The sequence below is a fragment of the Phalaenopsis equestris genome, unplaced genomic scaffold (genome assembly GCF_001263595.1).
Source record: "Phalaenopsis equestris unplaced genomic scaffold, ASM126359v1 Scaffold000411, whole genome shotgun sequence".
NCBI lineage: Eukaryota > Viridiplantae > Streptophyta > Magnoliopsida > Asparagales > Orchidaceae > Phalaenopsis > Phalaenopsis equestris.
The window spans coordinates 959,065-974,592 of NW_018164852.1; the positions used below are offsets into that span (position 1 = coordinate 959,065).

Below are 15,528 nucleotides of genomic sequence, written 5' to 3' on the forward strand. Positions count from 1 at the left end.
TGCTATAGCATTTCCTTGGACCTACCATTTCAATATTTAAGTAAGGTAAACTGATATTAACAAAGTAAGAGAAGATTTACTACAAGATAGAACCTGATTTTAAATAGGAAAAGCAAATTACTAATAAGTGATGCGAGTAGACCTAGAAAGAACAAGAAAAAATGATAACTAATAGAGAAAAAAAATTACAATCTTAAAAAATAACAATCGTACAAACAAAAGCCTCAGGTTGGACATGAAAATTCTCTAAAAAGAATTTTAGGCCTCACACCTGAAAAAAAAGGATCAAATTTTGAAATTGATGTAGAAAAGAAGAATCTGTGCATCATTATCATCATCATCATGACATTTATCCCAGCTAAAAAAGTCTTCTATATCCAAATAATAATTGCAATCATAGCATAAATCATTTTTCAAGGACTCTAATTTCTCATACTTATTGATATAAAAACAATATATAGATAACAAATAAACTGCTGAGAAATTCAATGACATTGATTACAACAGTCTTAATAAGATATGAAAATCAGAAAACATAAAATGAGTATCTACAACAAAATAAAAAATTTAAGTTCACATTAAATCTCCTAGTTGCAAAACACTCTATTTAAGAGAGCGATAGTGAAGTCCTAAAATTTATTAGATTAATAAAAATGATTATCATGTAACTAAGAATGATGGAAAGTTGTTAACGGGTGACTTAGCATGAGTATTATTGCTCATGTCAAATATGCTAAACAAAAATTTACCTTCAGTATAACGTCTGATTTACCATGAACATTATGATTCATGCCAATTTAAAGTCTATTAAACCAGAAATGTTCAATATTATGTAAGAAGGAAATGTTGAACTCATGTGACTTGAGTGTGACTCAATATTGATTTGGTAATAACAGATTTTTTGTGGTGCCATACAATGGTTTGCAAAGCAGTTTCGTAGAAGTTTATCAAATCTATAACAATAAACAAATGATATGAAATCCATTTTTACCAAACTTGCATTTAAGGATCGCTCACATTGAGGATAAGCTTAAGTATATAAGAGATGAAAAGTATGTTTGGGTGGCTTTTTAGCTGCTTTCAGTTTTGGAAAAACATTAGGGTGTGTTTGGGGATCTCACTTTCTCCCCGCATATACCAAAATCCCGTTCCCAAAAGCTAATTTCATGAACGGAGCCGCTCACCTCAGTTCCACGGAACGATCTGCGGAGGGAGATGGAAATGACAGTGTTGCCCTTTCACAATTCGCTTAAGGGTCTTGACAAAGCTCTTTGACGTTGTAAATAAAATTCCTTGATATAATCCCTTTAAGTAAGGTGAGTCTTAAACCGCCAACAATATGATCATTGTGACGAGCTCAGTCTCAGGATGATTAAGGACATCAAGGTGTGTACTGAAATGTCTGCTGCAACAAAAGTGATGCCAACAACTTGAAGGAAGTTTTAGGGCATAGTTTCATTTATAAGGGTAAAGAGAATCTTAGAAAATGAGTTCTAGTGTTTTTATATGAGAAACAAAAGTTATATGGGTATGTGAGTGAAAAGAAACCATAATGAGGCAGAGCTCCTAACTCATAAAATTGAGATCCAAAGGTAGGTTTAGGTCATTTACATATAATAAAAAACTACAATTTTATTCAAACAAGTTTCGAGACAAAAAAATTATTATCCCAATTACAAGGGAAAAAAAATAGGTGCTACCTGCTATCGATAAAAAAATTTCTTTGTATGTCATTTTTAGCTGGTGCTTGAGCTCCAATCAACAAAGTTAATATAAGCATAAGTTTATGGACAAACTCATTGAGCTAAAATGATTGCTCTTTCATCGAGTAGATATTTATCCATAAATCATCATTTAATTCAGTGCCATTGTGCAAATTAACAAAAATCAGACGTAAAGAGAAAAATTTGGCGAAAATAAAATCTCCGGAGGCAATGCAATGAGCACTTTCAGGTCATTAGACACGAAAACATGGATTATATGGGAAAATTAATTAGGATGCGCTACTACAACATAGCCGGGCATGCAAGTTTTAAAATTCACTGTTTCCCAAATCTCAAGAACATCAAACCAAATCTCGAACAAACTAAAGCCATAAATGCTTCAAGCATGCAAAGTTTGAAAATATTCCAAACCTCCACACAATCTTCCCCGTAGTGTCAAAAAAAAACAACTTCAGAGTTCTGGAACAGTTAGAGCAGAATGTAGGACTTCTTCAAGATACTTTTCAGCAGCTGCATATTGCCTTTTCTTATCTTCAATAGCCAAAGCAGCAAGAGCTTTATCCTGAATGCAAATAGGAAAAGTATTACTGTCAGTTTCTTGCACATAAAATCAGTCAATCAAGAGAAAGAAAAAGGCAGGAGGTAAGTTTAAAAAATATATATAATAAAAACAATTAAACATACAGGAGGTAAGTCTTGATAGCTCCTTAATGTATCCAAAATCGGCTTGGTCATCTTCTCCAAGTCCTTCTTATGCTCAGCCATTTCCATAAGCACGCCATGATTGATTTCTGAAGTGTAACCCACACGACTTAACAAAGCCTGCAAAGAGCACATTTTTTTAAGGACAAGTTCGAAATGAGAAATGAACGAAAAGGAAAAAAGAAAGGTTTGTTCATTGCTACCATAGGTATGCACATAATTGGAATTAAGTCTCACAACTTTCTCAAATTATTAAAAAGACAATTGTATTTATGAATGTCAAGTTGCAATAAGTTACATGAGAGCATCTACAACTTAGATTACAGATCTCAGTTTTGTATTATTAATGCCATACTGAAATGAATAAAAGGTTCTAGAATTCAAAACTAGAGCATAGATAATCCCAAGAAAGCAATCAAACTTATAGTCAATGGCACACACATTATCACATGTAAGTCATGAGGCAAGTCAGCATATTTTATGTTATCTTCTATGCTTTAGAGACAACAGGCTATGTTCCTTCATAGGATCATATTAGTTAAGTAAACATGCAGCGTCTAACAAGCATAAAGGATGGGAATTGGGATGATGACAAACCCCATGAAGCAAGCTCAAATTGACAAAGCGAGTTAAATACTAAAGTCCAGCAAGCTAATACCAATTAAACCGCTCCCTTACTAAGGTAAAAAGGTGGGCAAGTCATTGATTCTAAATGAATATGAGGCAGAAGAGTGGGGACCTCTACTTGAATTAATATATGACTAATGTATCTAATCTATTACTTTAGAGATCGCAATTTCATTCCATGTACTACAATTATAAAATTAACAAGGCATTACAGAAGCGACACTTCTAGGTACTTAAAAAGCCATCTGCGCTTTAAATATTAGGGATTGTATGGCCACGAGAAGCATGGAAAAAAAAATGAGCCAAAAATACAATTTCACCTGAATAGAACTGATCAATTTGGGTTGGTGCTCACAAATTATGATTTGATTCTAGTTGACAAATTTAATGGAAGAATCAAGTGCCTAAATGTATCCTTAATAATTTTACTATAAATATGTAAATTTTATAAGGTTTAAAAGATATACTTGTATACAAATTTAATGGAAGAATCAAGTGCCTAAATGTATCCTTAATAATTTTACTATAAATATGTAAATTTTATAAGGTTTAAAAGATATACTTGTATAATAATTATATTTTCACGTGCAAATTGTTTAAAATATAGATATCAACATTTATGTTCTATGTACAAATTTAAATGTAAAAAAATTATTAATGTAAATATCGTTCTGTCATTTTGCTACATCTTCGATAAACCAATTCTCTTTTCCACTCATTTCTTTCTCAAGATTTTAGCATGAAAATATAGGTTTAAAGGCATAATTACATACATAGCACCCAAAACATTGATATTTACAAATCAAGCACTCCGGTGATTTTTCGAACTGCCAAACCAACGCATTTACGCATGCCACAATCAAACCATTGAGAATTTGATAAAAATGAAAAAAAGGGTTGGATTTTAGAATGGCTTTTTATATTTGAGTGAGAATTTGAAAAATGGATGAAAGAGAGTGCTTGGTTTGTAAACAGCAATGTTTCGAGTGCTCTGTATGTAATTGCCCCAAGTTTAAATTATTGTGAGTTATCAACAACATAAAGAAAAATTCATATTTTATAGATTACAACAACGTAAAGTAATCAGAAAGTTACATGCATTCTTATTAAATCCAATGAATTAGCATAAAATTATTTTATATTTTTTTTATACAAGGATGATATTGCAAAGGATTTCAAAATATTCTATTACATTGTAAAAACAATATCATATCTTATTAATATTATTTTATATATTATATCTATCATGGAAGAGCCACCTAAAGTATATCATTTAAGATATTTTAATATCAATATTCTTTTCCATATTATGAAGTGGTAAACTCCATCTGCTAAAATGCATATACAAACATTTTAAATATAGCATTTCATTTGCATTCAAAATATCATTTCGTATATTTCTATAATTATTTTGTATGATATACGATAAGTAATTTGAAATATGATGAGAGAACAACAATATCACACAATTCAGTATGATCAAACTTCAAAAAAGAGTTAATCATAAATGAATTTTCAATAATGGTAGACTAAATGAATATAAATAGTAGTTGATGCATTTGATTTAGAAGAAATAATAATAGTATCATAAATAAAAAAATATGAGTGCACAAGTAAACCTCGGATGATTTCTATTCGATTTATGTTCCAACTAAACTTCCTTTAATATAGCTATAATCATATAAAATATTAGTTAATAAACTTTATTTTATTTACAAATACTTCACTTTTTTTCTTTTTAATTTTAGTTAAATATATAAACTAACGATAATTACAATGAAAATATTTCAAAATAAATTTTATAGAATAATATATTAAACTTTGCATGCGTTAAATTTAATATTTTCTCATCAATTTTTATTTTTTATTTCATTTTATCCAAACTAAAATAATTGTCTAATAGACTTTTACCTTCAAATCTTTAATACTTATTTATCTAACAAGCTCATAACTATTAAAATCAATCATACTCTCTTTAACTTGACCAAATTTCAATAAAATTTCATTAAAAATACAATTTAAATTGTATCCATTGTATCACAAAAACTTTTAAAATTAATTTTGATTGAATATGCCAATTAAAATATAGTAACTATAATGACTTGTATAACATCTTAAATAATATTTCCTTTAAAACAAATAAATCCTAACCTAAAATTTATCATTGAATATCGCTATATCTAATTTTTTAAATCCAATATTTCCATGAACAAATAAAAAAGAAAATATAATACATATTAAATTTAGATGAAAATTTAACATACAAAGAAGAAGCAAAAACGATTTCAAACGATCCCAAATCTCATAGTCAACATTCCTTCCTTGCTCAATATCCTCTCACACTGCTAGGCATCATTTATGACTTTGCTAGCTCGTCCTCGCTCTTCGATCAAGCCTGCTAGCTACCACAATGCCCGTTCACCTTCCTTATGCTCGGCCACATGCACTCGAGCACTTCATGACTCCCAATCAAAATATCGTACAAGATGCATTCCACCTCTTCTTTTCTCATCTCACCTTGTCTCTTGGTTTCTCCCTTAGCTCACCTTCTCTATAACCTCTTGCTCTCTGTATGTCGCATAATTCGCCCCCTCTCTCTCTCTGCCTCCCTTTATGAAAATGGAACAAACAAAAGTTAGTTCAATTGAATCAGCATTAGTCAATTTTACATTGTTTCCCTATTTTTTTAACCATGAACTTTTTCATATGAGTTATAATAGTTTATGTGCCATTAGTGATGGGTTAGGCGTAACAGCAAACCTTTGGGTAGGAGTTGGAGTGGCCTGGCTTTTAAATCTAGGATAGGAGGTTGCCTTCTTCTATTTTTATGTCATGAAGGCACAATAGAAAACATCCCTAATGTATAGGGGTCAAACATTTCCACCTCGTTTTTAATATTCATTATAAAACCAATAGCAAATCTATTGCTCAATTGTCAATTATCATCTTAACAATCAATTTTAAAAATTAAGTTATCAAAAGTGCTTTGATACTTAATAACTTAAAGGTGTCTTTCCTTTGAATTAGCAATCGCCTATGAGGTTTCTTATCATGGTGTCTTGAGACACACTGGACTCTTAAAAAATTTACTTCATCTTTATCTAAGTGAGGTTGACCCTCTGAAACATTGCAACGCTATTAATCCAATAGGTATTTGTATGCCCAGCAAGCTTCATCTTAGCAAAAATTGAAGTAATCATCCACCGACATCACTCAAAGAACCCATCCACTTGCACAACTCAACCAAATAATTTATTAGGATTATATAAACCGTCATAGAAAGGTTCCCCGGCCCGACTTTAATTTTCCTAAAAAATGATTAATGTTTTCAACATACATATTATAATAATCTTCTTGGTCCTCATTCCTTTGAAAATGTAGCCTCCTAAAACTCTGATTTCTTTGAGCTTTACGTAAGGCTCATAATCCAATAAATTAAGATGGCTATGTTATATAAGTCTAAGAGTTGAAATGGGATTTCTAAGGCTAAGCTTTGCATCTATTCCATCAAGATAACCATTGGGTCCTCAAAAAATATGAATCTAATTCCTACTCTAATAAATTGGGTCTAAGTATCCTCCATACATTCTTGGCCTCTCAAATCACTCTCATGTAACCTAATATCCATCACTTATAACATCTTAATTAAACCCTCAACCTGATCTATTATGATTAACATAAATGACATGTTGTTCAATGATAAGGTTCACAAGATACTATAAAATGTTTTACGCCTTTTATGGGGACCTTTTAAGGGGTCAACCAAATTTTTTTTTTTTTTAATATAAGAAATACTCTCTTTATGCAAAAAGATGCATCGTGCATGCATTCATAATTTTAAATCTTGTGTACAATTTTTTGGGAAAACATATATTATAAAATTCTTACAAAGTACGTCTTAGACGATATATCATAAGTTTTTACACCTTCTGAGGGGTCAACAAAAAAAAATTATAAAAAAGCAATAATCTATTCATGCAAGAGGATTTATCATGCATGTATTTATAATTTTAAACCTTTTGCACTGAATTTTGGATAAACATATAGCTTAAACTTTTATAAAGTGTGGCTTATGAGTAAACCATAAGTTACTACAAAGAAGGTACAACAATTAGCATTTATATATGGGCTTGCACTCTAGGTACGTTGTTGAATTGCATGTAGAAAACTCCTTCACAAAGGATTAAGGTAGTAAGTTAAGCTTTGTGATGGAGACAAACAGTTGAATTACATAACATTATAAGGAAAACACAAAACATATAATACTCTAATTTTCTCCTTAATTTTATTAAATCATTAAAAAAAAATTTAACCAAGTCCAAAGTCAGAGACAACCAATTGTAGAAGATAAAGCTACCAAGTACAAGCACTAATAATTGAAGCTCCAAATGATAGAAACATTCCTTTGACTTAAACTGCCAAAATTCAATCTTTGGTTCTCTAGCCTTGGAAGGGTTGATCCGAAGCTTTTATTGGTTGTGATAGGAGTCTAAGGTATAGGGGAACACATGTAGTAGCTGCTTAAATAACATCCTAACCAAAACAAAGGCTACTTAAAGCACATAGGAATTACTTTTGAAGCTTCCATAAGAAAATAATAAATTAAACATTAAAATTTTAAAATTCTATAAATAAACTAAAATATTGAAGCTTTAATTTTTATTACAATGTTTTGAGTTTCATATAAAAAGTCTCTTTTGATTCTTGTTTGATAATATGCTCTTAGCTCTTGATTCCATATTGAGCACTCTTAATTTTGATTTTGTAATGAGGCCTATAAAATTAGCTTGATATTCCACAAGAATAAGTTGTTCAGGGTGGCGGGGGAACAAAAATTGAAAAGCAATATGGATTAAAAAAAAAGTACATAAGTTTAGTTTGACAAACTATATAAGGTTCCCAAAAATATTGGACTACAAAAAACTATTTTTTATCACTATCTTCATTGAAAATCTTTCCCTTGCATGTTGACTCTTGCTATATATATCAATGGCATTCTACCAAGAATGATAATTCAAACATTACTAAAATAAAAATGTATCTATAGAAGATATTGTCACTAATTATCTGAAGCATCCAAAACACTTTCTTGAATTGAGTTTGCATATACTAAGAAATGCATTTTTCTCTTTTAATAAAAATAAACTATAAATTTTCTTGATAACCTTGGCATTTTTGGTACTAAATATCCCATGAATTCCTTGAAATTATCTGAAGATGGTAAAAGCTGTAAAGATGCTTCTACCTATTTATGCATGGTTCGAAAATTAATATATCTAAATGCCACTCGATCAGATATATCTTTTATTGTTAGTGTGGCTATTAAAACATATGAAAAGCTTTAAGAAAACTATATTGGGATGTTATCCCAAGAATTTTATAATATATCTAAAATTATGTAGGATAATATATGGTTTAGCATTAACATGGTCACTTTCGATTGAAGCTTTTTTAAATGTGTACTATGATGGATATATTGTGGATCGAAAATCTACTTCAAGCTATTATATCATTTTGGGTGAAAATTTCATGTTGTAAAAAAGTAAGAAGCATGTTGGTTCTGAAGTTAAATGCAAATGCACGACTCATTCAATTTGCAAAATCATATTATTAAAACTCTTATAGAAAATTTCATCTCCATGCAAAATCATGTGGATTGGAGGCTATAAAATTTTGTACCAATTACTATTATAATGTTTACAAAAACTCATACCAAACTCTGTAACAGGATAAGCATTCAATAACTCCAAAATAGAAAATCCAAATCTAACAAATAAGCCAGTTTTAGCACCGATGAATCAATTACTTGAACCAAACAAGATATCATAAATATAGAGAGTGCATTTCATTCTCATAGGCCATATCATCACAAGTATGTTTAATCAGTAAATTGAAAGAAAAATATACAATAATGTACACAATAATTAAACTGCGCTCTAAATGCTCAAAGCATTTATGCATTTGCTGATCATTTATGCATTCACTAATTCTGACGAGTAGAAATTTGCACATCTCCTTCTAAGATCCACTCATTTGCTCTCTTTATATAAAGGCAATATAACTAAATGAAAGACATATAGACACTAGAGCATCACCTAACAAAATGCATCTTATTGAACATAATGCTACGTAGATACATCTAAACAACTAAAACAAACTCAATATACATGACAGTATATCTTTACATGAAAACTCTATTTATAATAAAGTTGATGGGTTTGAAAATTTCATGGAAAGAAAGGCATGAGAATTGCACACCATGCCTTTAATCTACACATGGCCCACTCCCTTTAGAAAGAATGCATATTAACAATTATTTAGATTCAAGCTCAAACTACACATTGCAATCAGTAGTCAATAAGTGCTCAAATTTCGATCCCATGAATAGTGAGAAAATAAAGCGGAAAAGTATCTTAAAAGTTGTTGATATCTAAACGGTTCATACCTCGGGTTGTAACCGAACCGATGCACTTGATGAATAACTCGGACTCGACTTAATTAAGACTCAATCATGTTCATTAAAATTAATAAATAAACAACCTTGAACGATTTTTAAAACCTCGAAGCTTAAATGAACTAAACATGAACATAGTCAAAATTTATGTTCACGTTCACGAACAAACTCGTTTTTTGTTCAACAAGTAATTTGTTAAATACTCGATACTAAACTCGATGATAGCTTTTATGATATAAGATATATTCTTTAAATAAAATTTAATTAGATAGAATATAACCTCGTTTGTTGATAGCTCTATGATAACTTAAATCATATATGACATATATATATACTTGATATTATGTTTCTGTAGAATTAAAAGTTGTCATTTTTAGTTGTTTGGAATAATTTAGGTTAAATCATGCTTAAATGTTACATAAATTATTCTACCAAACATCTCATAAGCAAGGGATTTAGGGCAAAAAGGAGAAGAAATAAAATTTAAGATATTATAGGGTTTAGAGTTTATAATCAATAAATTAATAACTACGATCAAATCTGTAAAATTATTTTGCTGAATTATTTGTATGAAATCTAGATACCCGCTTGAATTTTTAGCTCGTTTAAATCTCATTCACTTGTCATAAACAAATCAAGAACAAATCAAGTTGAAACATTGAAAATTTTAAACAAGTGAAGCTTGAACAATATATGAAAGCTGACACAAGCTCAAGCCAAACATGAACAACTTATAATTATATAAGCCAAGTCCGAGGTATGATATACTTGGCTCAATTACAGCCCTATTCATACCCAGCTACTTTGACTAGTCTAAGTTGAATTTATCTTATAGTGCAACATTGACAGCTAAAACTTATTAAGTGTCACGAATTTAATTTAAAGATCTATATTATGAGTAAAACTCAAGGAAATAATACTTCCTGTGAGCATGCTTCTTCTGCTGCTGAAAAACAACAACCACAAAGAAGCCACTTGACAAGCCAAATTAAATCCAAACAGAAGGCATACCTTGTAATTATTGAGTTGAAGTATGTACTGTCTTTCTTTTGAATCCATGATAGCCATGTTCCTCTGCCAATGTTCAGCTTGAGCCTCATGAACGTCAATTTCATTATCAAACTTTATAAAGGTCCTGCATCACAAGTATAAATAAATAGAAAGAAATCACAGCATAGTAACATAAAGACCCATCTGAAACCCAAAAAAAAAAAATAAATGCATTGAATTCCTACTTCTTGAGATCATTGAGCCTCGCAATAGCCTTGCGAGTGTACTCCAGAAGAGCCTTGGAATCCTTCTGCACCTTTGCCCTCTTCTCATCCACCTCCGCCTTCCTCAAGGACAAATCCCCCATGGAAACAATAAAACTGATGCAAATTTGGCCAATACAAGGAAATAATACTTCCTGTGAGCATGCTTCTTCTGCTGCTGAAAAACAACAACCACAAAGAAGCCACTTGACAAGCCAAATTAAATCCAAACAGAAGGCATACCTTGTAATTATTGAGTTGAAGTATGTACTGTCTTTCTTTTGAATCCATGATAGCCATGTTCCTCTGCCAATGTTCAGCTTGAGCCTCATGAACGTCAATTTCATTATCAAACTTTATAAAGGTCCTGCATCACAAGTATAAATAAATAGAAAGAAATCACAGCATAGTAACATAAAGACCCATCTGAAACCCACAAAAAAAAAAATAAATGCATTGAATTCCTACTTCTTGAGATCATTGAGCCTCGCAATAGCCTTGCGAGTGTACTCCAGAAGAGCCTTGGAATCCTTCTGCACCTTTGCCCTCTTCTCATCCACCTCCGCCTTCCTCAAGGACAAATCCCCCATGGCAACAATAAAACTGATGCAAATTTGGCCAATTCAGAAGAGAAAAAGGGAAAAGCATATCGCACGGATCATTTGGTTGTCCGTAGAAAAAAAAAGTGCGTCCAAAATGAAAAGTTTATCTTCATTCATTACTTAAAAGTCAGTGTTGATTTCTAATTAGGTCTAACCAGAAAAATATCCAGAATATTTCATTGTTTTGGCTCGAAACGTTTTCAAACTCCAATTAGGCAAACGACATCGTAAAACACGAAGATTCAAAACCCTAATATGTACTGACCTACTAGACTCAGTATCGCGAATGTTCAGCAAATTGGCGACGCTGGCAACAACCTGGACAGAGGAGACCGCGTCAGGAGTGAGGCGCTCCTGGGAGAGGCCGGCGCTATCGAGGACCTCGCGAATCCGTGCGGCCTGAGCGCGGTACTCCGCAGCTTTGAGGCGGAGATCAGCGGCGACGATAGAGGCAGCACGTGATCGGGACTGGGAGAGAGTTGCGAGGGCATGAAGCTGGGAGACACTTCGGGGGGTATACTCGAACTCCGGCACTTCTCTCCCGGCTGCTTCAAACTGAGATGACAGCCATGACTTCACCTCGGTAATCCGAACTGCGTCTGAGTTCCAGCCACTAGAATTAACGGAGATTGCGGGCGAGTGGAGAGCGGGGAAGCGGTCGCCCACGACCTCCATAGATGAAGATGGGCTAGACGACCGTTTCCGGCCTCCGAACTGCCCCGTTGTGCTGGTGGATCCAATAAAATGAGTAGTTATAGACCCGCTATTTTTAAAATTTTAAAAATAACTTCTGATGATTCAACTCAAAGTTGTGAAGTTTATGATAACACCACATAATACTCGAATAATATTTGATATTTCACAAATAACATCGTAGAATATAAAATAATCTCGCAGAATATTCGAATAAAATACTTTGAAGGCCAAATAACAATATAGAAATATTTTGAATAACACAGTCTCAAATCAAGTAACACGGGATAATATTCCAATAACAACTTAAAGTAATCAAATAACACTACATAATACTTGAATAACAAATCATTTTTCACAAATAACACAACGAAATATAAAATAACCTCTCGAAATCAGAAATAACGCGGACGAAATATTCCTGTAACACAAAAAACACATATTTTTTTACTGAAATTCTAAATGGGTTCCGACATTTCCCGTGCCCTCATCTTATTAGTCTCCGAACATAGCTCTATGTTCAGAATCCTAATATAATATTTCTCGAATTATTTGGGGCTCGTTTGTGACAGCTTCAAATTTTACAAAAGTTCGTTTAAACATATTAATAGCAAAAGTTGTGTTAGAAATTTAAATTTGATAAGTTAATATTAATGTTTAAAGGTAAAAATTTTCTTTTTTTTAACATTTATGACGTTCCAAAATACAAAGACTATAATATTCTTTCTCCTTCTCCGATGATTAACTTCTCCTCAAAAAAACAATCTCAATTTTCTCGAACTATGAAAACAAATCAAGGTACTAACATCACAAAGCTATTGCTCCTCACTTGGGCACCAACTTCGGAGCCCGCCTACCAGAAGGCCACCGAGAGCTTTGACTTGTAATTGATGCAAGCAGGAAGGAGGTAGCAGCAAGCACTTCTGCTGATTCTAATATCTTTTATATTCATTGATTGATCTTCTATAAGAATAGCAAATGGAAATTTTAGAATTATATTGTTGCTTTTATTGAACAGTTTTATAAATTTTGACTTAGATCCTATTCTTTGTATCGGGTGGTTGATTTTTCTGGAATTGTGTCTGTGGATTTGGTTGCGAGGTTTCGGTTTTCTATTAGCTGGTTGGTTTGTTTCTCTCTATTGTTTTACAACTTGTTAGTTTATTTTTTTCCCGGCCCTTTACATTGGCAGTTTTTTTCTTTTATTGCTCTATTTGATGAGGTTGGTTTTTGAGTTGTTACGTTCTCCGACAGTTATTAACATTCAACCATGTTTTTAAATATATTTTTATTTATTCAAAATTTTAGGATGAAATTTTAATACTTTTATTTTTTGTTGGCTAGTTGTTTTGCTTATGTCTACAGTTTTGCAGCTTGTTAGTTGGGTTTTTCATGGTGACTTGCTTCGTTGCATTTTTTTGTTCTTGCGCGGTTTGCTAAGGTTGGTTTTTGAGTTGTAATGTTCTTTAGTTGTTATTAAAATTCAACCATGTTTTTGAATATATATTTTTCTTATATTAAAAAATTTAGGATAGAGTTTTAATACTTTTTTTTGAGGCATTTTGTTCCCAGTCAATTGTGTTTCTTTCATTGGGGATCTCTGATGTTTGGAGTGATGTTTTATTATTGTTAATTTGTTGTTGGAGTTTTGTTTGTTTTTTCTTGTCGTTGTTATGTTTTGGAGTTCTTCGCTATTGTTGGCATTTATCATCTGCTCTGCTGTTATTTTTCCAATTCTAGCTTGTTTTGGTGGTTCCACTTTGATCTTTGTTGTTCGTAGAGATCGGTTAAATTGTTGAGTTTGGTATTGAGCTGTAACGGATTCCAACCGTTATAAAAATCCAATCATGTTTTGAATATGATATTATATATTCAAAATTTTTGGATAAATTTTAAATAATTTTCTACATGTAAGTTCTGAGTTCCGATGGTTTGATTTCTTTTTTCTTTTTATTTCCTATTTTTTTCTTCTTTGGTTTTTGTTTTTCTCTTTGTATTTTTTCTAGTTTTTTTTATTTTTTTTTGTTGCTTGTTTGTTTGTTTTCTTTGCAGGGCTTTCTGTTCATGTTGAACTATATAACTTCTATTGGGGATTTATGTTAACTGTCGTTTTGTTACTGTTAAAGTGTTGTTTGAGCATTGCTTTGTTGTTATTAAAGTGTTGTTGGTGTTCTGGGCTTTTGTTCCTGGTGGACAATTTTTTTTTTCCTTACGAGATGTTATTATTGTTGGAGTTGTTTTGTTTTGATGTTGTTGATATTTTCTATGGTTGTTGTTCTTTTTATTTGTTCGTCGTATGATTTGTAATTTGATTATTCATTTTGTAACTCATTTTTTTCTCTAAATAAAATTGGGCATGACCCTCACATTTTCTTAATAAAATAAATAAAATTTAATATAATATATTAAGTGACCATTTAAATTTTATATTATACTAATCTCAAATAATTTAATAAATTTGAAATTAATTTTCATAAAAAAATTAACAAATGTATGTTAACTAAATTTTGTACTTAAATGTTTGATATATTTGTCAATTTTTTAGAAAAAGAATCAATTTTCTTCCCATATTAAGTATATATTTTGGAAAGCATTTGTTTACTTTAAATACTTCGATAAATCAATTTAATATTTTTTTTCGATAAAGTTGAACCCAAAAGATAATATGTGTGATTTGAATCACACAACCTCATGATGGGAAATTAAACCCGCAACCATTATTTCTCAGGTAAAAGCACAATCGACTTTATGTTGCCATTAAAAGTTATGACTTATCAATAACATCATTAAATAGCAAAAAAAAATATTTTTTAATTAAAAATTTTACATACATATTACACAATTCTTATGTTTTCATATGTTTGACACCCAAAATTTCATATTTATATTTAGAACAATTCAATGTCATAAAAATAGTTATAATAAAAGGTGTTTTCAAATTTAAAAATGTAGCAATTATGATATGTTTTTGTGTGATGCTAAAGGCTATTTTTTTATGGATCCCCGAGGAAATTTTATTAATCCAAAACAAATAGTACAAAGATTGGCAAGGAGATGCCCACCACACGCTAAATTCAACACACACTAAAGAAAATCATGAAATGAAAATCAAACCTGGAACAAACTGAAAGACCCGAAGCTAGCCAACAAGGATAAACAAAAAGAGTGAATTTGTTTTGGTCCATGGTCAATATTTTGCCTCTAAAAGGTAGCAAAAAATTGTCATAAGGATATCAAATTATGGCCAACGAAAAACATAAGGAGGAACTCAACAAAAACTTAATTAGCAAGATGCTTTGCACCAACACCGAATTGACGAAACACAGAGAAGGCCACAAAACTCACACAAAGCAATGAAAGAAAAGAGCTAACCCGAACTAATATAAAAATATAACAAAAAACACCCAAGGACAACAAGAAAGGTAAAACAACCCCGCCAATAAAAAAAAAGCTAGCCTAGCACAGGCGTAAAT

General features: G+C 31.3%; 1 protein-coding gene across 1 annotated transcript; it reads right to left on the reverse strand.

Annotated features, from left to right (window-relative positions):
* Positions 1-1,911: 1,911 nt before the first annotated feature.
* LOC110027029 (AUGMIN subunit 1) lies at positions 1,912-12,115 on the reverse strand. The gene is made up of 5 exons (XM_020728289.1): positions 11,628-12,115; positions 10,743-10,877; positions 10,519-10,642; positions 2,409-2,546; positions 1,912-2,286 (listed from the first exon to the last, which is right to left on the reverse strand). The coding sequence occupies exons 1-5, from the start codon at positions 12,035-12,037 to the stop codon at positions 2,176-2,178; spliced, it is 918 nt and encodes a 305-aa protein (XP_020583948.1). The 5' UTR covers positions 12,038-12,115; the 3' UTR covers positions 1,912-2,175.
* Positions 12,116-15,528: the final 3,413 nt, after the last annotated feature.

What these genes read in the sequence shown, in the direction of transcription:
- LOC110027029 (XM_020728289.1), bottom strand. Translation starts at nt 12,037, where the DNA reads ATGGAGGTCGTGGGCGACCGCTTCCCCGCTCTCCACTCGCCCGCAATC. An exon ending in TTCAACTCAATAATTACAAG is followed by an intron (nt 2,547 to 10,518) that starts GTATGCCTTCTG and finishes TGCTCTTTGCAG; the next exon opens with GCTTTGTTAAGTCGTGTGGG. An exon ending in GCTATCAAGACTTACCTCCT is followed by an intron (nt 2,287 to 2,408) that starts GTATGTTTAATT and finishes ATTTGCATTCAG; the next exon opens with GATAAAGCTCTTGCTGCTTT.